The sequence below is a fragment of the Oculina patagonica genome, chromosome 12 (assembly GCF_052425735.1).
Source record: "Oculina patagonica isolate OP01 chromosome 12, crgOcupat, whole genome shotgun sequence".
In the NCBI taxonomy this organism is placed as follows: Eukaryota; Metazoa; Cnidaria; class Anthozoa; order Scleractinia; family Oculinidae; genus Oculina; species Oculina patagonica.
The window spans coordinates 11,713,045-11,740,654 of record NC_135769.1 but is presented as its reverse complement, the minus strand read 5'-3'; the positions used below and the strand labels follow the sequence as shown (position 1 = coordinate 11,740,654).

The 27,610-nt window shown below is 38.1% G+C and overlaps 1 protein-coding gene across 2 annotated transcripts in view; it reads left to right on the top strand.

Annotated features, from left to right (window-relative positions):
• The window catches only part of LOC144631594 (endothelin-converting enzyme 1-like), a 46,222-nt gene extending 22,719 nt beyond the window's left edge, over window positions 1-23,503 (top strand). For both annotated transcript variants that reach the window (XM_078490060.1, XM_078490061.1), the window contains 15 exons: window positions 1,156-1,269; window positions 6,498-6,623; window positions 6,893-7,032; window positions 11,364-11,592; window positions 13,148-13,246; window positions 15,604-15,681; window positions 17,038-17,138; window positions 17,771-17,829; window positions 18,128-18,179; window positions 18,425-18,492; window positions 19,057-19,181; window positions 19,352-19,417; window positions 19,814-19,909; window positions 20,431-20,507; window positions 20,998-23,503. In XM_078490060.1, coding sequence (XP_078346186.1) covers window positions 1,156-1,269; window positions 6,498-6,623; window positions 6,893-7,032; window positions 11,364-11,592; window positions 13,148-13,246; window positions 15,604-15,681; window positions 17,038-17,138; window positions 17,771-17,829; window positions 18,128-18,179; window positions 18,425-18,492; window positions 19,057-19,181; window positions 19,352-19,417; window positions 19,814-19,909; window positions 20,431-20,507; window positions 20,998-21,097 — 1,530 coding nt within the window. In that variant the 3' untranslated portion in view covers window positions 21,098-23,503. The remainder of the gene's footprint in view (window positions 1-1,155; window positions 1,270-6,497; window positions 6,624-6,892; window positions 7,033-11,363; window positions 11,593-13,147; window positions 13,247-15,603; window positions 15,682-17,037; window positions 17,139-17,770; window positions 17,830-18,127; window positions 18,180-18,424; window positions 18,493-19,056; window positions 19,182-19,351; window positions 19,418-19,813; window positions 19,910-20,430; window positions 20,508-20,997) is intronic.
• Window positions 23,504-27,610: the final 4,107 nt, after the last annotated feature.

Here is a 27,610-nt window from a genome sequence, read left to right as displayed (position 1 = left end):
TTTTTTAATGAATTGTGTCCAAATTGACCTAGCTGTACATCCACAACTGAATTTCTAAAAAAGGAAAGCAAGCGAATACGAAGACTGACCGACCTATAGAATGGCCAAATCTCCTGCCAAAAAACTTATATATATATATATATATATATATATCCTTGAACGTCACATAACAACCCATGAACCTCTCAAACGTCGTCATTTATGTCATTCAATCGTCAGAAATTATTTTTCTCTGTCGCGTTATCTCAAGTACGTTAACGGGCGTAACCTGAGTATCAGGCCTTCCTTTCACGTTTCTACCCCTTCAGCTCTGTTTCTACCCTTTCTCCCTTCCCCTTTAGAAAAGCTATAACGGACGGAAAAGATATTTGGCTTCAGGTTGTCGGCTTATAATTCAAATGGCTTTACGCTCGTAAAATAAAATAGAAGGAAATGTATGGACGGCTTGCTTCTGCGGAAGATGGTGGATATCTACTTTCGCGTAATTTTACGTACGTTAACGGGCGTGAATTAAACTGGCTTTATGTACGTAAAATAAAATAGAGAAAAAGTATGTACGTCTCGCGTCTGCGGAAAAAGTTGAACGAATGTGGTTCAACTTTTTCCGTTACGCGATTAAAATTTACACTGTTTGTATGGGGATTCGATAGCAATTTTTTTTTTCAAAAATTAAATTCTGAACAACTTATGAATCGTAAAGTTGAGATACTAAGAAAATAATTGTATTCTCCAAATTTGACGGATGTGGCTGTGCTGGAAAACCTCCAGTTACGTTTTAAATTTTCCATACATTTGTCTATATTAAATTTTCCCGCAAATTGACGCGGTTCGCAGGAAAAATTTATGATCAAATGTAAAGAAAATTATAAACATAACTGAACGCTTCCTAGCCCAGCTTCATCTTGCAATCTTGGTGAAAAAACCTTTTGTCCAGTATCTTAACTTAATAATTCATAAGTTGTCCAGAATTGATCAATTTTTGAAGAAATTCAGTATTGGCCATCGCCCATAGAAACATTACAGTTTCTTACTGCGTTGACTACCCGTCAAAGATGGCGTCGAAAACTGTGACAAGGTCTATTTATAAGATGTCCCGTGTATCAATAATTCAAGTATAATTTGAGTACAAAACAAGCCGTGGTTGTCATTTTTTAGGTTCGCGAGGCATACAAGACATACATGAAAACCATAGCTCGCCTACTTGGGGGAGGGTTTTATTCTGATCAAAAGATGATGGACATATATGACTTCGAAGACAGCATTGCTCAGGTAAGTTACAATTCATCTTGATCGAAGTGTAGATTATTTGTCTTAGTCAAATTTAATTTTAGCCAGGTTTTTTTTAAGAGACGAATATAATTGAACTGAATTTCTTTACGGCGTTAAGTTCAGTTTGGTGTTGGCTAAATGGAAATGTTAAAACAACGTTTATAAAATCATAATGCACTCACCTCCCACAAATTTGGTCTGGGTTCGAATCTCGGACACGGCATCGTATGTGGGTTGAGCTTGTTGTGAGTTCTTTCTTGCTCCGAGGGTCCACAAAAACGAAAGACTTCGATATTCCAATTCTCTCGGAGATACACGGCTTCACAAGCTTCTAGCTTTAAACACAACCGTGTATTATAGAAAGTTTTTGTGTGTGTATTTTATTCGTTTTTAACTCGGAAAAGAGTTGTAGTGGGCGAAGTGAATTCACTCCTTCAATCCTTCACTCGATTCCTGTAAACATAGGCACGCAATACGTGCAAGTGTTTTACGGCCTTTAGAGAATTAGACCTGTCCTCTGATAACCTACATTTCTAGTTAAGTTGAATAATATTAACATGCCTAATTACCAGCCGAAATATTGTATTAATGCAGTTTTCTTGAAATACCGTATTTATTCAGCGTTAAGCCGAGACTCTAAACGTTTGGTTTTTAGAAACAGTTAACTCCACAAAAAACCGAAAATCGAATGAGCCGAGACCCTGAGAAATTTTTTCTCGCATTCTTCTAAATTATTTCTCCTGAGTCTTTTCTTTCCTTTCCTTCTTTCCTTTCTTTAAGTTTAGAATTGCAGTCAGTACGGCGTCCTATTTTTCCGGTTCTCGCTTCAAATCGACTCTGCGAAAATAGACGGACTCTCAGTCTAATCACTCTAACGTGACTTTTCAAGAGAAGGAGGGTCAAAGAATCGATCTATTTACTTGTTGTCGCGACACAAAACTGGCCAATAGAAGCGTTCGTTCCCACGCGCTGGAAACATTGTAAACATCTGAAGAAATCGGCTGTGTAAATTTTTGTTCAAAACAACTAAACACCTTCTCTCACTTCTCTCTATTAATTGGTACTCGAATATTTACCCTTCTTTATCCCGCGTTTATTTTCTCGCTTTAGGTATTCTTTAAGTACTTTGCTGTATCGAAACTGCTTTTCGGAGATGCGGATTGAGTGGGATTCTTCAGTTGAGGTTCTTCTTTTTATATATATATTTAATTTCGCTGACGATTTTTTATGCTCTCCACTTTTTCTCCTCTCTTACTACAGCCGATATTTTATTCCCTAAAAAAAATCAACTCACTTCCCTTTCGCCTCTCTCGGCAGCTATAATTTTTTATATTCTTTTTTTTTTCACTACCTATATTTCTCCTGCTTCATTCTCTCAAGAGTGGTTAGGAAAATAAAATTATTTTTATTAGACGGTAGGTAGCTGGCGGCCGTAAGATTTTTCAACATACGCTTTCTGCGCCTCGTGCAGTATTTCTCATCCACGGTCATAGTTTCTTTCTTTTTCTGTTATTTTATATTCCGCTGCGTCATTTTTTTATCGCTTGTTATAATCCGCTGTCGATTCTTTTTTCGCTCTTTATACTTTAAAAATTTGTTGCCTGTATCTTTTTGCGATTTTTTTTCACTTTTCCTCAAAACTTTTATAAAATGTATGACGTCACCGACGGCATAGGCATTTTAACTCTCTTCTGGGAGTAGGCGACCAAGGAGGGAGTCTGAATCAGGCTAGGTATAGTGAGGATTGAATGTCACTCCTTCCCGTTAAACAATTATGTATGATGAATCCGCATTAAATGAATAAAACAGTTTCCCCTCTCTCCCGTACTAGGTTTTGTTTTGTCCATATCGTGCCATTTTATTTCATATATGTGGGGGGAGGGGGTGGAGCAAAAGCGGCAATACAGTGTACATGTTTTCAAAATGGCGCCTGTTGTGTCGAGCCCGACGTTAAAATTGCCAAGGCGGATTTTTGTTCCTTTCGCTACATCTTTGATCAAATACACTTTTGAAGACCTCAAGGACCAACAGAAAATGTGCTCAAGAATCTCGAGTGAAAAATGCGACTTCCCTCGAACGAAGCATATGCATGTGGCTGCCAGAGTGGACAAATACATTAACTTATTATTAGAAGGACGAGTTGACGACAATCGAATCCTTTGGTGGTTCATAGGTGAGAATATGTCTTAATTAATGAGTAATTGCATAAATTTAAATTTTTTAGTTATATTGAATTTCCGTTTTTTTCCTCTTTTCTACTCTTTCCTTTTTCTTTTTTTTTTTTTCCTCTTGTTATTCACTGCTGTAAAAAAGCATTTCTCAGGTTTATATTATTTTTTTCGCTTACCCCTTTTGTTTCTGGACCATTCTTCTAAAAATACAGTGACATAAGGCACTGACCAAAAAGCTTTCATTAATAATTTCAAATAAGGGACCGGTCATTATTTATGTAGAGGGGGGGGAGGGAAAAAAAGAAGGGGGGGGGGGGTCAAGGCTATTTCAGAGTGGCAAGAGGGGGGGGGCTAAAATTTTTTATAAAGAAGTTTAGGGGGGATCAGCAGTTTGAGTTGGGTAAAACAGTTCAATAGAAGAGTGCAAACACTATAAGTGAAACAGTGACGCTAAATTGTACAATTTTATGTTATTTCTATTGTTTTCTTTTGTTTAAACTCCACTATTATGTACAACTTTAGTGATTTGTATTTTACAGAAATACTGTTTCACTCTAAACTCCATTGTTATCTCAATTTTAGTTAATAAAGAATCAGACCTGTCTGCTTTAACATCTGGTTTGACTGAAATTATTTCTTTTTACAAAATGATTATCACTGCAATAGCCCAAGAAGTAATAAAATATAAACAAAAAAAGAAGTTCTTTTACAATTTAGGAAAATTTGGAAAAGAAATATTTCTGGTTATACATATGTGTTCACCAAGAGCATATTAAAAACTATCACTTTTCCAAAGTTAAGGAGTTAATAATTAGGTATGTTTACTATACAATAACTCATCCAAAATTTTCCCTATTGCTGGAAGAGTATCCATAGCAAAGAAGCCTTGGCTGACTAAGTGTTGATCCAGCCTTTGTGATCAGAACAAGTGTGCAATTAAGATTGTATGTAAATGCATTTAATAATTACTTAAGGCATATAAAGGGAGATATGAGGTGAGGGGGGGGGGGGTCATCACGTAAATATTGAATAAAGAAGGGGGGTCACTTGCTACTTACACGGCCTGGAGGGGGGCCTTACAGAATTTTGATCCTTCCAACATATTTTCCCCTCCCCCCCCCCCCCTCTCATAAATAATGACCGGTCCCTAATAATGTTGGAAATAGTAGTCTTTTTCAATAGTGTGTTTAGTGTGGTAGAAAGAAAAACCAGTGTGAAAAGAAATGCATTTTTTACCACTGGCCATTCTGTGCGCTGTACCCCACTCTATGTAAACGCCAAGGACAGGCTATGGACTATGGTACACTTAGGACAGACTTTTGCAGTTTTCATATAGGTGACACTTTGCACAGACTTGTAACTTCGAAAAATGATTAATCTGCTTCCATGATCAAAAAGCTATAATAATAATAATAATAATAATAATAATAATAATAATAATAATAATAATAATAATAATAATAAAATACGAATTTTTGTGCGCAATTCATACGTAAATGTTCAATGCGCATAAAAAAAAAAAGTTAAAATAAGTTAAAAATAAATTTTTTAAAAATAAGTTATAGGTTAAAAATATTCTTTCTCTCCGAACTTTCTCTCACCTGGCTATTCTTAACCTCGTTCCCAGGGTCTCCCCCCCCCCCCCCCCCGAGCAAGAACTGGGGGCTGGGGGAGTCCCTGGGAACGAGGTGGGCTCTGCTATCAGTCACAATGAGTGACTACTTACTGTAGATATCTGAACAGAAAGTTAATTAGCGCGGTCCCCGAATCATTGCGGAATAACTAAAACACCTTACAAATGGAACACTTTTTAGTTCGAAAAAAGGGCAAATGTTCATCGAATAATTACCACATACCATAAGGTGGCTCGAAGGAGACTTTGATTTACTATACGATGTTAAATTTATATTAGGTTCAGGAACCTATATTTGAAGAAAATGAACCTTTCTCACTATCTCAATTTTAAGAATAACCGTTCTTGAGTCTGAAGATAAATATTATCTGTTTAACTTGGACACTATACTCTGCCAAACGAGGTTGATGTAAACATTGTCTTTTACTCGGTGACTTACTGAAGTGTGACCCGCAAAATAGATTCACTCGCCGACATAATGTAGAAAGGCGTATTCTTATTTCTTATTATATTATTACGTTTAAAATGACGGTCCTGAGCGCGGTACCTTAAACACCAGAGAATTTTTGACATTTGTTTGACTTACAGGCGGGAAAGAATTTGGCGGGAAACCAAAGCACTGGACAGAACTTTACTTATCGATTTCCTTTCACCACTGTTTGCCGACTGTTTGCATTGATACGCGACTTCAGAAATCGAAACACCCGCGGAAACGTTTCCAAGATTTTCATCAATCAAAGTTTGGGGGTGTCAGCCAACGTTTCGCACGAGCGATAATGAAGTTTAACAGGCGATAAACCGGTTGAAACTGAACGGTTAACAGATCTTTACACAAACTAATTTTGTACGAAGCAGACTGTGCTGGACTATATGTCGCGCCGCGTTTTCGGCTTGCTGAACATAAAAGTTTTGTTCTTTTCTTTTCTTCTTTTAAATACTTCATTTTTTTTTTTGCTGTGAAATAAATTAAACTCTCATTTTGCAGTTCAGCAGATATCGGTACCCAAATCTATTTTATCTTCTTTATTTCCTACCTAATTGGCTGCAACATCGAAACCGAATAAATAAAGAGAAAAATACATCAAATGTTAATCACCTTTAATTACATCTTTTATTATTTGTATATATAACTGGATTTATGAAAACCTGGTCAACGAAAAGTGACCTGAGTGTTTTTGACCACGTACATTACACTGCGATATGACTTAAAACATGACGAGAAAGAAAAAAAGAGCAACGGCGCCGAAAGGTAGAGAAGAGAATAAAGGACTGACACTCACTTAATTTTTTTACGTGTACTTTGGAGGTAGTTTCTGGCGAGAAAAAAAACGCGTTTTCAGCGATTTGCGTTAAAAACGGCGAAAATTTCATTAACCTGCTTTTGATAAATCCAGTCATATAAGAAATAATTCTTTTTTTTTTAGGCAGCAAATCCTGACTCAGTCTCGGAGGATATGATAGAAACACTCATGGATCATCACCGATCAGGTCGATCTCTTGATTCTGTGGACAAAACATTAGAAGAGTTTTCTACGGACTCATACTTCAGTGTACGTAAAGCGCACTTCTCGAAATCATTAATAACTTACAAGTTAAAACAAAATAAATTATAACTGTGAAGGTGGTTGGGACATTTCATCTTAATTAGCATAGATTTTTACAATTTAACTTCAGCCAAGTTATTTGCCACAAATAATCCCAAATTCATATCTTAAATTTATTTCAGTATTTTTGTGTATGGTAAATAAGTCTGTGTCCCCTAAATGAGTACGGCTTTGCTTAAGCGTAAATGTAAAATGTTTCTTTCTTTGTCTTACAGTTAAGCTTTCTGGAGGCTTTCCTGAACACTGCGTTTTCTAACCAGGGGATAACTTTCTCTAGTTATGATAATGTATATTATCCATCGTCAGAAGCGTACCTCAATGTGTTCCAGACTATTCGAAACAAGTACAAATATTCGTAAGTATTTTAGCCATGTTTTAACGTGGCTATGTTTTATCTACTGGACGACGGTGCTGCTTTGTAACAATTAATAGTGCACTCTATTCCTAGAGCGCTAAAGGGGGCAGTGTCACCGTGATTTACTGTCACTTAAAAATCCAGTAAAAGTGTTGGTATTAATTTTAAATCCACTTATAGTGGCTTGGCCTTGCTATAATGTACTGTACTAGTCATGAAAATTGTTAAAAAGTGGTGTGGCTATGGATGGATAGGAAGAAAGTGGCCTAAAACTTGAAAACGTCAGGCCGACTTTTTCAAGTTTGAAAGTGTTTCTTGAAAGAAAAATACATAAAAACCATTTATAACGGTTTCATTCATATCTTGGAGAATGAATTTATGCCTTTCTTTTGTTTTTAAATTTTGTCGAACAGTGAGTGGTGTACCCTCACAGTTCTAGCATAGTTTGCACAAAAAACTTAAAAGACTTCTCGTGAAACTGCTCCTTTTACAAATATGGTCTGGTAAAAGGTCCTTTTATTTGAAAGTGTGTGCTCACGCGTTCATTTTATTCACGCCACCTAACCTCACTTTGAAACCTCCTTCTCAGTTTGAGCTTTAACCAATCGCAATTTTGACAGCATTTGGCTTTGTTAAGGAAAAAATGGGTCAAAAGAATAGCTTGAACAACAGCAATGGGTGCAACTGTGTCGCAACCTGGAGAAGGAAATCGGCCATGAATTCCCTCAAAATGAACATTATTTTGGTCTGGTAAATTGCAACCGATCTGTTGTCCCACTTATGACAACTATTTAACAATTAGATTATGAGCTCGAGATTTCTATCGTGTGATAGTTGATGAGGGCGAAGCCCGAATCAACTATCACACATAGAAATCGAGAGCGAATAATCTAATTGTTTTAGTATAAATCTACTAGACGTTCAAAACTTAACAACAAGACAGGCTCTCGTTTTTATTGAATAATGATATAAATAAGTCACACATCACGCGGATAATTGACAACTGCACCACATTGCATTGGCTTCTGTGTGCGCGTTTGCATTTCATTCACGATTTATTGAAACCGTTATATGCCCGAAACTGAAGGAAAAGCCAAGTTTTTTATTGTAAAATGACGATTGAAAGATGTACTGACGCACAAGGGCCTTTGGAAGTCAAGTTTTTTTTAAATTCGAAAACGTAAAAGATTAAAAAAAGTTAAGCGAGTTGTTCGCTAGGAAGAAACCACATTGCACTGTTTAGCTTCTGCGTGCGCCTTTGCATTTCATTCACGATTTATTTAAACCGTCGTTTGCTCGAAATTGAACTAAAAGCCGGATTTTCACTGTAAAATGACAATTTAAAGATAGACTGACTTACAAAAGCCCTTTGGAAGTCAAGTTGTTTTAAATGTAGGAAACGTGAACGATAATGCATCAGTCAATTGAAACCCCGGCCCCCCGACCCCCGGGACTTACCGGGGAATTTAACATTTACCAAGTGTTAAAACCCGGGCTATTTCCCCAACCTAGGGGCCTAGACGTCTGTTAAAAACCCCGCATAGCGGGGGCATCCGAATCGACTTTCAGGAAAAAAAAAACGGACAAAAATCTTGATTTCGTGGCCGAAGTTGAAATATCTATTTCTTTCATTTATTGTCCATGTATAGCTACGAGGTCGGAAAGAAACCTGATGTAGTTTGTTTCCGCCAAAAACTTATTAAAAAAATTGTTTTTCGTGGTCAGAGACACAAAGTTGTCAAATTTAAAACCCATAATTAGCCATTATGAACACGCCTGCCGGAAGACCCATAATATCGGGGTGTGATTGCCCTACAGAACGTATTTTAGCTTTTGTTGACCATCTACTTAAGCCGATAGCACAGCGACAAGCTTCATGCGACAGACTTTAATAACTTCATTGAGAAGATTACAGTGCCATGCCCAAACAGCCTAAAAAAGCTTTCCTTTTCTCATTAACACTGTATGCGAAGCATACGGAGAATTTCATCAAGGAAACCCTCCCGTACAGGGCATTTGCCATAGAAGAGGCAAGATCTTGCTAGGGGGAACTGGGGGCATGCCCTTCAGAAAATTTTGAAATCTAGAAGCCCTCAAACTCTTTCTTCAAGATTTTTCTTAAGGTATTTCTTGAGAGAAATAAATCTTTTTTAACTTGGGATCATTTCCCCAACAAAAAAATTTGTTATTAAATTTGGGTTAAAATCTAGACGAGGTAAGTGCCTCGTCTTGCCTCTGGCTAGCTACGGCCCTGCCGTACTCGTTAAGAGAGTTGCTCAGTGTGATCTTTCAAGAAAGCTCGTTCCAATTCAATGGAAAAGATTATCTTTAAGCACATCAAACAATCGCCCCAGTTTCCGCTGTCATCTTCACGGCCAAAATAGAAAACGAAATACTCAGACAAGTAGCAATAAGCCTATCCTTTGGAAACGATTTATTGACGATGGACACAAGAAGTGACAAAATAGAAGAATTTCTTCTAAAGGTAAACAGCTTTCACCCTATGATATGATTCACGGCTGAAATCTCAGAAACAGAAACTACTTTCTTGGAGACGATAGTGTACAAAGATGGCAGATTTCAAGTACAATGAGTCTATTTTTATCGTGTGAACATATTAAATACAAACCCAGGCGTCGCGAAAGGATTTAAATATCAAGGAAGAAGCGTGGAGACTTTTCAGAAGGGATTCCTCAGAACGAACATTTTGAGAAAAACATTTAGTCCTTTATGTTAAATCCCGGCTGCCGTCCCCGCTTTAAGTGATCGCGTGCTGTTAAATCACCGCTCCATGGCCCCGGTCTACTGACATTTTGTTAAAACCACCGCCCACCGCGGCTAACGCGCCGTTAAAAGTGCGTTAAATCCCGGCTTAGGACGCGTTAAATCCCTGCTAAGTCCCGGGGGTCGGGGGGCCGGGGTTTCAATTGACTAATGCATAAGAAATTTATGAAAGTTGAACGAGTCGCCCGCAGCCTTGAATTCGCTTTCAATTTTGTTGTTTTATTTAAGTCTTATTGATGCATAAAAAAACTTGGAGGTCGAATCTGTTTAGCCTTTCTTTTACTGCTCCTTGATGGGACGATGAAACTGTGTTAGTTCGCAAAGACATTTTAAACTTTATTTCCACAAAATGTCTCGGTGAAACGCATCTCTGAATGTTATAAAATTATAGATTCGCCCGCTTTTAAGAGCGTAAATGAATATTAATTGCTTTTCTTACCGTGTAAAATCTTCCTTACATATTTCGGTACAGTCTTTATCTTCTCCAACATCGCCCGGAATAGTAAATAATCCAAGTCCTTCTTTACGGTCAATTTAAAAGCGAAAAAGCGGCGACCATTCTGTTGACAACCGCACGCTGTTTCGCTACTCACCTTCTACTTAACAAATGGTAAACGTCATAGCGTGCACTATTGAGTTACAGATGCACGCGGGAGGTTGCTAAGCACGAAAGATGCGTAAGAGTCGCCCGAGGCGATAGCCGAGGGCGACTCTAGCTTCTTGAGTGCTTAGCAAACCTCCCAAGTGCATCTGTAACTCAATAGTGCACGCTATGACGTTTACCATTTGTTTTATAGCACAACTTTTAGGATATTTATTAAATTTTCTTTGAGTAAAAGTGCGCGCGCTTATTTGAAAAATTGCGTGTAGTGCTCGCGTAAACGCTGACGAAAACCTAAAAGAAAAAAACAAACAAAACAAAGTTTTGAATTATTTCAAACTTGCATTATACCTCAAAGTCTTTCAGCATTATGGAGAAATGTTTTTTCTTATGTTTAGCTTTTTAAATTCACAGGAAAATCGAGAAAACTCGTAAAGTAGTGGCACTTTCTTATGTCATGTCGCAACAGATCAGCGCGCGCGCACAGGTTGAAGCATACGTCAGCGTGCACCCATGGGCAAATAGTAGACGCTAAATTAACCAATCAGAACGCGCGCTTTACTTTAGTTGTGCTATAAAACAGAATAGAAGGTGAGTAGCGTAGCCAATCAGAGAACAGCATTCGTGATAGAACGCTAGTAGATTTATACTAATAATTATTAGTATTAATATATTAATTTCTATAACCCTGCTGCTATCTTCCCAAGTAGTTATTTATTGTATATTTTATTTGTATTTATTATAATTGAGTGTTTTGGGAAATAAATAAATAAATAAATACATAAATACATAAAATGGAGGATAACGAGAAGCAAAAAAACAACGATTAGTGACCAAAACGGTGATGAACCATGTGCAATGTGCGTGACGTCATAATAAGTGTGTCTACAAACTGTAATATTTAGGCGAGATTTGAAGGTTGTTCGTTGTTTCTCTTCTTCTTTAGGTCCGTCGAGACTGTCAAGAACTACATCATGTGGCGTGTTGTCGACAAGTATGTAATGTCGATGCCTAACCGGTTTGTCCAGGCTAAGCTAAAATTCCAAAAAGCGATGGCGGGACCGCGGGAGTATAAAAGATGGTCTTTCTGTCTGGAGAGCATGATGAAACCACTGGGTATGACACTAGGACGATTATATGTGGATGCGGACTTTGACGAAACCACCAAGACAACGGTAAGATGCATGTACAATGGGCCATATTCGTATTCTCGGTACTGCTTGCCTGCTACTAGCTTCAATGGAGCCTAATGCGGGGGAATATCATTAAAACGAGCTTCATATGATCTGCATTTGAAAAGATTACCCGCATTAGCCTCCATTGCAAGCTAGTTCCAGTCCAATACTGAGAATACGAATATGGTCTGTTTCTCGAGTGTAAATATGGACTTCATGTTCAAAAAATATTTGAGATGCTTCAAGTGTTATGATTGGTCATCACCACCACCACCACCGCCACTATCATTATCATCATCATCATCGTCGTCGTCGTCGTCGTCCTCCTCCTCCTCCTCCTCCTCCTCCTCCTCATCATCATCATCAGTGTATTAGCCAATTTACCATTGAGATATAACAGTAGTACTAATTATGGTAAGGCGGGGAGACCTCCAAGAAACCACCAGGCATATAGGGGAGGCCAACCTCGTTCCCAGGGTCTCTCTCTCCCCGCCCCCTGTTCGCGTCTGTTGAACGGTTTTATTATACAAACAGCTATCCCTTTCCAAACTGCTAGCCGTTTTCCCTGCAGAGGTTTTCCCTGCAGAGGTCACAGTTACGGACTTTACACATTGTAAATATCTTAGCTTCGGGAAGGGTGATCAAGAATTGCTCGCTGCGGCCAAAGATGTTATGATGAACCTTTTTTACATTGCATCTATCTATCTATTTGTATGAGCGCGTAGTGGCCTGGCTTGGAATGCGACAAAGGACAACACGACAAATAGGCAAATTCCGATATATTAATATTCTTACTTGGCTGCGAGGCTTGGGGGAATAAAACAAAAGAAATGATTTATTCATCCCTGAACCTCAATGTGATTTCTTTTGTTTTATTCCCAAGCCTCGGAGCCAAGTAAGAAATTTCATATATCGGAAATGGCCTATTTCTTGACATTAAAGGACCCCTCCCTAATGTTCTCAATTGTCCTGGAGACACGTGACCAGACCCAACCAGGTGCTCTCTTTTCTCGCTCTGGGGGCGGGGAGAGAGAGACCCTGGGAACGAGGTTGAGGGGAGGCCACCTCAGTAATCAATTTGTTAGAAATTTAGTTGTGGAAGTGCGGCTAGGTTAATTCAGACTCAATTCATTAAAAATTCAATGATTTTTTCTTAAAAGTAGAAAAGCTAGTCGAGCTAGTGATCGATTTTGGGGGAGAATTCCAAATTGACAAACATTAGATAGAGAATACCATTGACAAATATTGGATATGACTTTTCAATGTTTTTAGATGACAACATTCTCAGCAAAAATGAAACTTCTTATCGGTAACTGTTACATAAAAAGCGCCCGCTTCTTGTCAACTGTTTACACTTAGATGGTTGATCATATTGACCAGGCCAGGCCGTTTTATGAGTTCTTGTTTAAATAAGGGCAAGTGATGCAAGTGTTTCTGTTTTGAATTAACAATGGATTGAAATAATTGCCGGCGAAGTTGCAAGTGAACGTTTTGAATATGAATTGCTTGTCTTGTTAGTAAACCAGACGCAACATTAAGATGATTTTGTTTTCAGGTAAAAGACATGACTTCCCGTCTTCGCAAAGCTTTCATTGATAACCTCAAGTCTGCAGACTGGATGGATTACAGTACAAGGCAATCAGCCAAAGAAAAGGTACAGGGAAGGGGGAACATTAACATTCCCCCGAAATTTCTCACACCTCATTGTTTTCTAGTTAACATTTTGAAGTCAGTCATTGGGATAAAAAACCACCAGCCAGATTCCCTCCCCTCCCCGACTCCCTTGCTTTTGTCATACCATTTTTTTACACCAGTGGCGTATTATACCCATCTAGTACAGATCAGGACAAAATAAACAACAATAAAATAACAAAATGACCTTGCTTTATTGGCCACTACAATTGTTTCGATATAATAACGAGAAAATAAAACTGCCCAGTGGAAAGGGACTGAGTCTGAGACATGTTTCGCCCGATGCCAGTAGACTGATTTATCTTCACTGAGACACACAACTTTTTACACCTCGTCCCAACGTTCCTTGCATTGTAGGGAATCTTCCAGTGTATGGTATATATTAAAACATGGTACATCATTTCGTTGATGGGGAGCAGGGATGGCGCAGTGGTGAGAGCGCTCGCCTCCCACCAATGTGGCCCGGGTTCGATTCCGGCCCGGTACCATATGTGGGTTGAGTTTGTTTGTTGGTTCTCGTCCTTGCTCCGAGAGTTTTTCTCCGGGTTCTCCGGTTTTCCTCCCTCAACAAAAGCCAACACTTCCAAATTCAAATTCGATCTGGAATCAGTGGGATCAAGAAGAGCCACCTAGTGGAAGATCCCACTGTAAATTCCCATTTATTTATTTATTATTATTTATTATTATTTATTTATTATTACAATTGAAAATAGTGGTTTCCTGCTCCGGATACATAGTTAAAAGGGTTTAAAATGTTTTCAAACTCGGAGCGCAAATAAAATTTAAAAGCGTGAAATATTTCGTCTGATATCATCCAGACTTCATCAGTCACTGAGGTGGTGTTTTTTAAGATGAATGTTAAGAAGACATTTCACTGCCTCGGGGGAGTTAAAATTCTGTCATAAATTGGAGCTAATTCAAAACCATTGTCTCTATTTAACAAAGGTTTTCTGAGTTTTATCTCAATGGCCTCTTTTACCCGGCATCTCAGTTACCAAAGCGAAACTGGAAGGTGACAGTAGCCTGCCGGATAGATGCCCTCTGGATATCACACAGTTATCCACATTACTTGAGATGTGCCTTTCGAGTACCTACTTCACATACCAGCATGAATTCTACAAACAGAAACAAGGAGCTGCGATGGGGTCCCCAATTTCTCCCATAGTGGCTAATCTCTACATGGAACAGTTTGAGAGTAGAGCACTGGACACCGCCCCGACCCCGCCAACTATGTGATACCGATATGTTGACGACACGATGGCCAAGATTCCCGAACATGCTGTCGATTCTTTCTCTGATCACTTGAACTCGATTGATCAGCACATCCAGTTCACTTCGGAACAAGAAAAGGAGGGCAAAATCCCGTTCCTTGACACCTGTGTACACGTAAACCAAGATGGTTCTACCAAGATCTCCGTGTACCGTAAACCTACGCACACGGATCAGTACCTGAACTTCCACTCAAATCATCATCTTCAACAAAAGAGCTGTAGTTAACACCCTGATGCTGCGAGCCCAGACCTTGGTTACCGAGGACGAGGACAAAACAAGAGAAGCCCAACACGTGAAACAAGCTTTGAAAGTAAACAACTACCCAGATTGGATGCTAACAATACCGCATTCCAAGTCTGGAACGAAAGAGCCCGAAAACGAGAAGAAAATCTACGCTTCAGCGCCATACATCAAAGGAATTTCTGAACGCCTTCAAAGAGCGTTTAAGTCACACGAGGTCACACTTATTCATAAACCCGTAAATTCCCTGAGGTCGCAATTGGTACATGTCAAGGACAAAACGTCCAATCTAAAGAAATGCGGAACTGTGTACCAGGTTCAATGTGAACAGTGCAACAAGGAGTATGTTGGCGAAACGTCCCGTTTACTGGAAACCAGAATGAAAGAACATCAGTCGAGGAACTCGTCAGCCATTCATGAACATTGTCGACTGGAGGGCCACTCGGTAGACACAAGCAAGACAAAAGTGTTAGCCACCGAAATCAACACCTTTAAACGCCGGGTAAAAGAGGCCATTGAGATAAAACTCAGAAAACCTTTGTTAAATAGAGACAATGGTTTTGAATTAGCTCCAATTTATGACAGAATTTTAACTCCCCCGAGGCAGTGAAATGTCTTCTTAACATTCATCTTAAAAAACACCCCCTCAGTGACTGATGAAGTCTGGATGATATCAGACGAAATATTTCACGCTTTTAAATTTTATTTGCGCTCCGAGTTTGAAAACATTTTAAACCCTTTTAACTTATTTATTATTATTTTGTCAATTAATGTAATTTAAGTACGTTGCATTCTTCGTCAATCCAGGCCCTTGCAATCAAGGAGGATGTGGGGTACCCCCCTTTCATCAAAGACGACCTTAAACTTGACACGCGTTATTCAACGGTGAGTTATTATTCTTAACTGATAATAAGGCAGGGTAGGGTACTATTAAGAAACTGGGGGAAGTGGTCATAACAAGTGTACTCGACATTAGGACCCACCTTGAGTAGGGATAGGGGGCTATGCAAGATACCAGCTGTCTGGTAAGTCAAATGGACAAAATTAATTGGCCTTAAAATTTAAGTTGAGACTTTCATATTAGGCCTGCATGAAGCTTGCCTTGCTGGAGAAATGGCACAAGGAGGTTTGAATCTTTTTCTTAGTTTCTACTCCTGATAGAGTGGGGGCTATACAAACAAGACACCATCTTTTAAGGTGGGAATGGGGTACATGAAGAGACCACCTGTCTTTTTGCACAGTGGTGGGTACTATCTGAGTACAATAGTTTTGAACATTTTCCTGAGAAGAGACAGCCAAAGACAAGATACGGCGACAGATGGCAAAATAAATTGATAAAGGACAGTGAAATCAGGCAGTGATCAGGATGTGACTAAATATGCATCCACTGCCTTGGCCGCAGTTTAGAAATCAGTTTGTAACCAAACAAGAACTTACTTTGAGCAAGCAGAAAATTACTTAATTGCTCACCCCTAGCTGTTTCAATATCTACTGTTAAAGCTGTTTCGTGAAGTGAACAAATAGTCAGATTCGAAGGTGAACGTTAATGAAACTCTAGACTCGCTTCGAAGATCAATCAAGCCGGGGTTGTTTAGATGTTGTGTAATACCCTTCGGTTCAAACACTCCAAATCTTTCTTTCAATTTTACAGCAAGGAGTGTATTAAATTTATGAGTTCGAGTTAAAAATTTCGAGTTCGAGTTGAAAGTTTTGAGTTCGAGTTCGAGTTAGAATTTCGAGTTATATAGTGTTACCCTTACATTTATAAAGAGCTAACCGTAAACAGGCTAACCGAAGTGCATAGTAGGCTAACCAAAGTGAATAGTAGGCTAACCGGAGTGAAAAGTAGGCTAACCGGAGTGCATAGTAGGCTAACCGGAGCGTATAGTAGGCTAACCGAAGTGAATAGTAGGCTAACCGGGGTGCTATTAATAGCTACGGTGTCATTCCAGCCATTCCTGTATTTAGTCGCTCGTAAGTGCGGGCTTTCCGCCATCTTGGATTGCAGACGAAAGCACATGTTTACTTTGCATTACCGCTGACCAAAAGAAGTAACTCGATCTGTTAACTCGAACTCGATATTTTAACTCGAAACTCGAACTCGAAACTTCAACTCGAACTCATGAAATGGACCTACAGCAAGGTCTTTACAGTTTCTATTTTTTTATCTTCTCGGTTTGTCCTGCTGTTATACAACTGTTAACTTGACTTAACTGACTAAATTATTATTTTTTCTTTCAGCTGAGTGCCAGCAGTAATTTCTTTGAAAACAGCGTGACAATGAACAGGATGGTTGTGCAGGAAAATTTTGAAATGTATGGCCAGCCAGTTAACAAGGACTTGTAAGTGGGTTTATATTTCTTGGATGTGTAATTCATACATTTTGACACTGGTTTCTTGTGACAGGTTTTCTTCAGCCCGCTACAGGCTATTGGACCTCATGTGGTCTGACTCGCGTGAGCGACTCCATTCCCTTGACATTTTTGGTGGTTGCTTACGTAAGGTTTGACTGTATGAAAACACTATATTTAAGACTTCATTCCTAGTAAAGAGTATTTTTTTCCCCTTGATTTGTAAAAAATATTTGATTTATTTCCTTTTTCAGTTAGATATGAGTTCATGTTCGTGTTGTGTTTTGTGTTTTTCGTTTTTTCGACCCTAATATTGCAATTTATTCTATGTACTTTGGCTTCTTAGTTATTTGAGGAAATAACTTCTTAGTTTTTTTGAGGAATCCAACACCCTTTTTAGCTTTAATTTCATTGTGTGTAAATTTCTTCTTTTTTTATTGTTGTTGTTCTTTAGTATTTTTATATTTTATATCTTATATTTTATATTTGTATATTTATTTTAGAGTCCCCAATTAGCTATTTAGCTAAACACCCAGACACTTATGTAAAGTTTATGTGTGTATGTACTATGCTTCGATATCTTGAAGAATATCGCCTTATTTACTGCTGTGTGCTCTCCATAGGTGGGCCGAAAGTCCTGCTGAAGTTAATGGATATTACAGTCCACAGCAAAACCGAATAGGTGGGTTCATTTTCATCATTAAACAAGATAATTCGGATGCCGGAGGCCTGGCCTGCCTGGATAATGTCGCGGAAAGCTATCAACTGTACCTCCAAAGAGAGTAAACATGTAACCAATAACCAACCACCCACGAAAATCAGTTTCATTTTGTTTCGTGGCAGCTTCTGTCGAAAACTTTGATCAATTACGTCTTTGCTTGGTTTAGTGGTATATTGCAGCGGAATAAAAATGTTCTCGCTATAATTATAAATAAAGTAATAGATTTTACGTCTAATATTTTTGTTTGTTTTCGTTACAGTATTTTTGGCCGGAATCTTGCAATCTCCATTTTACAGAAAACTTTACCCGAAGTAAGTAATGAAAACGGTCACTGTGATTTCATGATACAGCGGTGGAGAGTAAAGAGATACATGCTTCATTCCTTCCAGAAAAGTTGCTTGCAAGTTCATAGATCCCGCTTTGTATTGCTTTAGCGGGAACGTTAGTTGTTTTGTAAAAACCCAGTGTTCGAACGCCGTTTTCGTACAGTCGAAGTGCACGTAAGTATGAGAAAGTATTTAAAACACTCAATGTGCAATGCTCTCGATCCCTTCAGATATCTCAACTACGGGTCGTTGGCAATGGTCATCGGACATGAAATTACACACGGATTTGACAGCCAAGGTAGTATTGCAGTTATACTATTAATAAGTAATCATACGGTTTTTCCCGTTCACTTTTAAAATTAATTTGCACTTGTGAGTTTTTCAAAAAAAGAAATTCAGCTTTTTGAAAAACTCACTAGTGCAAATTAATTCCAAATTGAACTCGAAACCGTATGATTACCTATACTTAGTGAATGTTAATTATTTTTATTACCAATTCTACGTTATTTGCAGCTATAATTACTCTCGTACCCGATGTCTAGTTTTGCCCGATTCTCAACACCCTTACCCTACTTACGACCAAGCTGTACGGTTGTCTATACGCTATTTAGTAAAAGCGAGGGGAATATAGTCCATTCTTGCTCGAAGAGAGGTTTGTGGGGAAGGGGTCAAAGGGGAAGAGAGGGGGGAGGGGGGGAGGGGCAGAGCAGATTGAAGGTGATTCCTTAATTCCGAATCAAAGCTTCGAGGTGGGTGTATAAACTGTTGTCGTTGTTGTTGATGATGATGATGTTGATGATGATGATGATGATGATGATGATGATGATGATGATGATTGTAACGTCGATAAATTGTTTTTTAGGGCGACTTTTCGATAAAAATGGAAATGTGAACGATTGGTGGTCTTATAGTTCAACGCAGAATTTCTTGGAAAGAGCTATTTGTCTAGTAAATCAATACAACAACTACGAAGTGTTTGGAAAAAATGTAAGTAAGACTTGCCATGCATATGCCATCTTCTGTGTTCACAAACTGAAAAGCTAGAACCACCTTGTACAGTACTTCTCATTTGCTCTCATTTGAATGGTCATACACTACGATGTTACTCACATACTTTAAACTGATCTTGAACTTTTTCTTATCTTTTTCTGTTGCAGATCGAAGGCCAACAAACAATTAATGAAAACATTGCTGACAATGGAGGGATAAAGCTTGCATATGATGTAAACCATAACTTAACCAATTATTCGTTTTAATTCATCTTGTGATAAAATATCACACATCTTAATAGCAGATAGAGGATATCTGTCAGACAGATATCTATTTTTCCAAATGGTTTACACGCGAACAGAAATGGGAACCTCAGCGGACAAAACACCTGTCAATTTGCAATTTTCCCCCATTGCCCCCAGTGACTTTTTCCTCTCGAGAATCTTTTCGTTCAAGGCTCAGTATGACAAATAAGGACTGGCTGCGTTTTAAGCTTCACTTATTCATTTGGATTTGTCTACTTGCAGTTCACATCTAAAATTCACACTATCTTAACGCCTTGCTCCGTTATTGCAAAGGCCATGTGCATGAGTACTTTTTTTTTATTTTTTTCTACCTTGTACATTTAGGCATATCAAGCTTGGGTCGACGACAACAAAAAAGAGGGGCGGTTACCTGACTTGGATTTGAGTGTGGACCAACTCTTCTTCATTGGATTTGCCACGGTAAGATCCTGACTTGACAAGCTTTGCTATTTGTTTTGGTTTAAAATCTTGCTTTTGGCACATGGACACATTCTATAAAAGGAAAAAGGGTCAGAAAAGAAGAAAAACTGCTTGCAACTTTCTTTAACCTTTTTTGTTTCGTCTGTTCACGGAGATATATATTTTTCTCGTCATTGCCAGGTCTAAATTGATCTCATAATAAAAAAAATCGAGACTGAAAAGTGATAATGCGCAGTTTGAACAACAATAAATAAAAGAAAGTTTATGGATAGACTTGAATAAATTGCAAATACTAAAACGTCTAACTGTTTCGAATGGAGAAGATCTAACTATGACACGGTATATAAAGAACCCAAACAGACCTTTGGAAAACATAAGAAAAGAAACAGTTATTTGCTATTATGCAACAGTAGCTACGCGCAAAAAGAATTTACACAGTGGTATCTGTAACATGAGTAAAAAAAAAAAAAAAAAAAAAAAAAAAAAAAAAAAAAAAAAAAAAATACTTTTCTTCATTATAGCCATGGTGTAGTGTTTACAAGAAGCAAGCAGCTCTTTTCCAGTTGAAGAATGACGTCCATTCCTATCCAAAATACAGGTATGAATCTTCAAAGTCTTGCATGGTCCAGCTATGCTGCAGTCAGAAGCTATTGTACAACAGACTGAAAAGCTAGTTATATGTGTCAAGTAAAAAACCAAACCTTACACCGACCACTTTAAATACGTTTGGCCCATTTTGTTAAATTTTATTAATTTTTAAAGCATTTTGGCGTGATAAATTTAGAACGCAATGTTAACAAAATGCAAGAGACACAGTTTTGTGTTTATTTGAGTGCCTTCTATTAATGATTTATGTACGAATCTGAGTCATCAAGCCCTTAAGTCAGCAGTGAACAGTTCCTGTTATTGACCCGGTCATCTATGAAGCAATCCGTGAATTTACATATTTAGCCCTTTGACATTTTACAAATGCTTCGTACACCTTCTATAATGGTTAATTTGTAATCATTTACACGAACCGTTTCATCCTTAAAAGTCCCTTTTTGGTACAAATCTCAATTGTTCATCTCCCTTCCATTCATTCTCAGGGTAATTGGTCCGCTGTCTAACTTTGAGAAATTTGGAGACGCCTTCAGCTGTAAGAAAGGAAGTAACATGAACCCGCGCACCAAGTGCTCTGTGTGGTGATCACGTAATAGCATCTTTCGTTTTGCACGTGATGCATTTTTAGATCACGTTTTTTTTTATTACAGTAGCAAGTGTACTGTTAGAATAGAAAGGTTTGTTTCATGTAGTTGTATTTTAATTACGCGAGAGTACAGTCAACTTTTTTTTAAAGCGAACACCATTGTAAGGCAAACACTCTTCCAAGGTAGTCATGTGGCTAGTCTCTTAACTCTCTTTAAGGCAGATGGCACTCTTAAGCGGCAAAAGTTAGCAGGCCCGTAAGGTGTCCGTTTTTATAAAGGGAGCGTTCCACTTCTTACCACTTCCAGAGCGACTTCGAAAGGGTGTAAAAAACCGTGACAGTACTGAAAAAAAGGAAATAATTTTGTAAGAGAAGAAAATATAATTAGAAAAGTAAAATTACAAAATCAAAAGTAAAAGTGAAATAGTTTGCATATGCAGCTGTATTGCTTAGGTTTTGGAGCTGTAAAATGTAGGTAGTTTCTGGACTGCTTAACATTGGTTTCCATAGGAACTGGTCATATGTTGTGTGTCACGGCATCTAACGTGTTTATTCTTCTAATAGCGTCGACAAAGTGTTTAATAATAATAATCGTGTGGCTAGTTATAAGTTTCATGCGCTACATCTATACATGTAATCGAGATAGTAAACATTGCTGCGATATTTTTAAGTTTCAGAGAACATAATCTTGTAGGCCATATTCTTTTTTAACGTCTACGGCCGGTGTATTACGTTGATTAGTAAGCTGTGTGGCACTGGCTGGTTGATGGAGTAACTTATACTAAGTGAATTTGGGATGTCGTTAGTCCGACGTTTCATCTTCGGGATCACTCGAGGAGAACGGTGGAAAACGACGAACCAAATTAAACTTCCGAAGTATTTGTGAAACCAGCCGAATGAAACTGTCGAAAATCATGTAAATATATGATCCTGTACTTGTCTATGTTCCGATACAAAACACTGTCGGGAGATAATTGTGGTAAAAAATAATTGTAATTGTGCTGAAATATGTTATTTTCGTTGAATTTTATTAGTTTATTGCCTCTTTCATCACTGTTCAGTTCGTTTGTGTTCTTTGCTTTTGAGCTTCATTTTTCACGGTACAATTTTTAATTTTTTCTAGCTTTTTTGTATTTTGCATTTACGAAACTTGTCATTTCCCGTCAATTCCAGGTAACAGCATGCGAGGTAAGCCGTTATGCACGAGTCAATAAGATTTTGAGATTATTTTAATTATACTCTTTTTGTGTTTTTCAGTGGTTTAGATTTAAACAAAAAACATCGGTTGGTCTGTTGCCCGCTCCGGATCCGTTTGTTATTACAGTTCTCGTATAAAATTCCTTTGGTATTTTCGGCATGAGATCCCGGCAAGTTTTTTTAAACGCTTCCTAGCGGATCACACTTAACATCTTTTTTAAAAAAAAATGCTAGTTACATGGTAAGATTGTTTATTATAATACTCATTATTGTGATTTAAATTAAGAAAGTCAAGACGAAAAAAAAAATAAAATATTTGTTTGTTTGCTCTATAGCTTATCTACAAACCACGTCCAGTAGAGCTATTTTATTGTCTTGACAAGTTGACAAGTTTGCAAAAACGTGAAATTACGATGATATTAACCACATAGTTTTTGCACCTTCCCCTATCAATATCAGGAAACGGACAAAAAAACTCTCTCAGGTACCATTTCTGAAGGGTGTTATCAACCGTAACCCTACCCTCCCCCCACTCACAATCAGAGCTCGAGGGGGTGGGAAAACGCAAAATTATGAAGTCCCGGTGTTGTGCAACTATAATGACGAGGTTTGTGGGCCAGTAGGCAGAAATCTATTAAAAGGTTGAACGAGCAAACGGCATAAACAACTAACATTTATCATACAGCTTATTTGAGAAAGGTTGTCGGGAAAAAAGTATAAAAATGCACGCGACAAGACCGAAAGGTAGTATTGGTAGAAGTTGAGAGCTACTGCACGTGCTGAAATCTACTAATAAGACGGCGACATGACAAGGGCAAATTCAAGTTGCACGTTTTCTTTCTATTCAGACATTTGGAAACAAGGTACTTTTAGCCAAGGTACTTTTCAAGACTCAAAAAAGTAAAACTACAGAAAAAGGCCATCTGAGAGGAAAAACAAAACCTTTACGTGCAAAATTACAAACTTGTACATTTCCTCTAGGCCAATATGCAAAATTTAAGTAAATACCCACACCGCCGTTCGGTCTTGTCGCGTGCACTTTTCCCGACCACCTTTCTCAGCTGTTTTAATAAACAACGTTGTATGCAACTATTTTTTTTATATTTAAATAAGTAAAATTGTGATGTAAAAAGTAAAGTGAAGCAACTATTTTTGTCATTGTATCAGTTAAGTTTTCATTAGAAATAAAAGAACAATCTATTTACGACTTTGCAGATGTTCTCATTTTTCTGCTTCCTTCGACCACCACGATGTTTGAGACATCAGCTAATGATTTGTAATCCATGCATCTTCGTCTAAATTCGTCTTTCGAAAAAATGCTATGTTAGTCGGTAGCGTGACCTTAACGCTACGTAAACGAAATTTTCGTGTCTGAGATTTTTGCATAAACATAAAGTATAAACCTTATTTTCAAACGCTATATACTTGTTTTTCGCCAGCGGATCGGGAAAACCGCTCTTTTAGCCGTTCGAAGTTGGCTGGCTTCAGTGCCATTTCTCAGCAGACGGTAAAAACTTTGGCCAGTTTCTTAGCTAAATAGTCCAGCGTCTAGTAAACGAACACTGAAGACCCCCATCGAAAACGAAAACCCCTCGAAAACAAAGACTCCCTAGAAAACAAAGACCCTTAGAAAACACAACAGAAATTCATTGAATCGAGTTCATAAAAAACTTTTAGCTTATACCTTAAATTACTAATATAGCGAAAACATGGCCTGGCCCTTTACTGGCTACTGTATAAAAAGACTCTGTTATGAAGAGATTTGCCTACTTCAACAGCAAGTATTTCGACATCCCAGAACAAATCGGCGCAAGCTGAAAAATGCCCACAGAAACCTCATCACAGAGGAGCTTGGCTGTTGAAATGACCATATAAGGTTTTTTTTTATTGAAATACAACAATACATACAAAAAACAATATATACAAAAAAGCAATGATTACAGTGCAATAGCAACAGTACACGGTTTACACTACTTACAACACTCTACTAAGTACAACATTTACTATACTACTGCTTGCAGAGACCTAGTGCTTACACAGCTTACAGTACACTACTTACCGTATTTATTCAATTAAGCGCCCTGGGCGCTTATTAAATTTTTGGACCTTGAGAGTGGGCGCTTATTCGAGGCTGGGTGCTTATTAAATTTTCACCATTTCTCGCAAATAGTAAGTTTATTTTACAACAAAACAATGAATAATAATAAAACGTGAAGATGTGCCAAAGCAGAATTTTAACTGTTCATTGAAAGTTTCTGTAAAATACTAAGAAAACTCGGTCTTCGGGGAAGTTTCTTAGTAGTACTTAGTCAATTTCAATCTCTATTTCAATATTAATTAAAGTACTCCTCTTGTGCACTTCAGTATTTTTGAAGGGGTGTAGGGGGTGGGCGCTTATTCGAGGCTGGGCGCTTATTAACTTTTCCTGCCTATAGGGTGGGCGCTTATTCGAGGTGGGCGCTTATTCGAGGTTGGGCGCTTAATCGAATAAATACGGTAAACTACTAACAATCTTTAACAATACCTAAACACAGCTTACAAAACACTACTTAAACTACTAACAATTACTATAACACCGCGGGGCAAAGAGGAGAAGAAGGGAAATAAGCATTAATTACAGGTAGAGACGATGTACTTTTGATTGTTGAAGTAAAACACAGGCATATGGTGCACTTAAAGCTGATTTCCAGTCCGTACTGCGCAGACTCGGGGTTTGTTTTCGTTTTTGTTTTGAATTCGTTGAAACGTTACACTTCGGTGACAGCATACATGAAGTTTTTTAGTCCGCCATTACAGCTCGTTTCGTTCAAGAATTTCCGATGAGCTAAAACGTCGGTTTGAAATAGCGTCAAGGTTCCTCTACTCGTTATTATTTGTTCTGTAAGGATATCTGGCGTTAATTATGAAGAAAAAGGTAAGTTTGTCGCGGAATTTTTAGTTTTGCTTGTAAACATTCGTTCGTGTGGGCTCACATAAACATTGCAGCCGAGATTGCGCAGTACGGACTGGAATTCATCTTTAAGATAATTAAATAACAGTAATAACATCTATGTTCCTGTCATGAGATAAGGAATAGTAAGTTAGGAGTAAAAAAATATCACGGACGAATCGATATTAAACATACCTATATTTATACCACGCCATAGAAAATACAGCCAATCAGAATACAGGAAAGACGTTGTATATTCGACGGTATTCAACCCAACCTTCCCATCGTGCGCTGCGATCTTATTCTCGATTAAATTTAGTGAGCGTATTTTCTATGGCATGGTATAAAATAGTTACACAACACTTTCGTGGTATACTATGGAATATCCAGTCACTTGTATTTTCTTGGTATACCCACTCGCCTAAAGGCTCGTGTGTATACCGAGAAAATACAAGTGACTCGTGGGATATTCCATAGTATACCACTCCGTTGCATAACTAGTATATATATCCCACAAAAGGTTTCCATTTTTTATTTCTCCACTTTTTATTTCTATTTCATAATGAGTTTTCAGTAGACATATGAAATACGTAAAGTTTGGGTATTGGACCCGAAGGGCAAAGAATGCTGCTTCAATCATCGTATCGGAACTGGCTTGTTAGCTTTCAGTTTCCAAAAAAAAAAACAGTGAGAGAGAATTGCTCAAGCGTAGATTTATTTCTGTAGATTTAGTTTTCTCGTTTTTTTCACGATTATGGCCCAACAATTATTATACGATATGATATTTGCAGGTAAACAAGTACACCGATTGACGTTTGAATGGGCCTTGCAACAAAGAATGCAATGAAGTGTGTCGATTTTAAGGCAATGCTTGCATTCCCAGTGAGAACTGTTTACTTCTCTGCGAATTAAGCTCGACGCAAACACGCCGTTTCATTGGGTTCCTTCCTTAACACAAATAAACCGCAAAAGATTTACTGACCGGTATTGATAATCGTAAGAAACCCGTTCCTTGAAATGAAGACAGCAAAATAATGTTCGCCAATTCAATATAATAATGGATGTGAGTTTACAAGCTTACGAGCTGCAAACGTTACAAATATTCGACTGAAATTGACTTTAAAAAATATATCCGCGGAAAAGGGATTAAAAGCGCAATAAATCACGACTACCACTACAGCAAAACCCCCTCGCTCACGTTGTCAGATTTCACACTATGAATGAACAGAAAAAAAATTAATACCCAAACCGACTGCCTTGACTGGCTTGAGAAGTGTCTGACTTGAGCAGTCATATGATTGACAGTTTCTTCCGGCCACGTGGTAACATCATGCGATTCGATACATATTCCACTTGATAACGAGGATAAGGAAATTAAACAATAAAAATGACGTAATCATACAGCGACTTCTTTTTTTAAGGCATCTAAAGAGCTTTGCTGCCGAGGAGCAGTAATTAATTTCTCTCTAGACTGAGAAAAAGACAAAAGTAGTTTGTGCTTACTAGCACTGATTGCTGCATGCCCACACGCCCACCCCGAGACTCGCAGATTATTGCCATTTGCCAAAAGCAACTTTGACTTAACATTTTGCTGCATCGCATCAACTTATCAAGAATGCTGAGAAAGCTGAGAAATCTATCTGGAGACGATATTGTGGAACTAGTCGACAACGGGAAGTTCAGCGTAGCATACCGAGCCGGACGTCAGTGTTGGAAACACCGCAAGCTAGTTGTTTTCCTTGTTGGTCTGCTTTTCTTTGCTGGTGTTATATTAACTGTTGTTTTTACCCTCAGGAAGCCTAAGTCAATGTCTAAAGGTATGTAACAAGTTTGAAGCCTGCGTTGCAAACGGGATTTCGCGGGCGGGTGCTTTCAGCTGCGAGGGATAGCTAGTTTGTTGTGAGTTGTTACGCCACGCTATTAACACCACTGCATGTAACGTATCTGCAATGTTTCAACCATCGATAAGGTCCCTTTCATAATACCTATGGACAAGCTCTCATTTAAATAAAAAAAAGTCAAACAGGAAGAACTAACAGACAAGTCTTGTGACATGCTTTCTTAAACTCGTTTCCTCGGTTAGGAATGTTCATTAATAATTGATTAATTAATAAGTCCAATCCAGGCATATTACGGTAAACGCTGTCGCCGGGAAAAGCCAACACTGAAATGTGCTTTTTGTAAGCATAAGCAAAACTTTAAGCCAGGATAATACACTCTCCCAAAGGGAATCATAAAAAAACTAATGAGAAATAGGAGTTTTATTATGGCAGCGAAGGCAGTTTCAGTAATTTAACTGCAGTTGGAAAGCCTTCTTCCATATTTCTCGGAAAAGGTTTCGAACCTACCAAACTTTTTAATTGCTATCTGCATTAAGTGTGTAGCA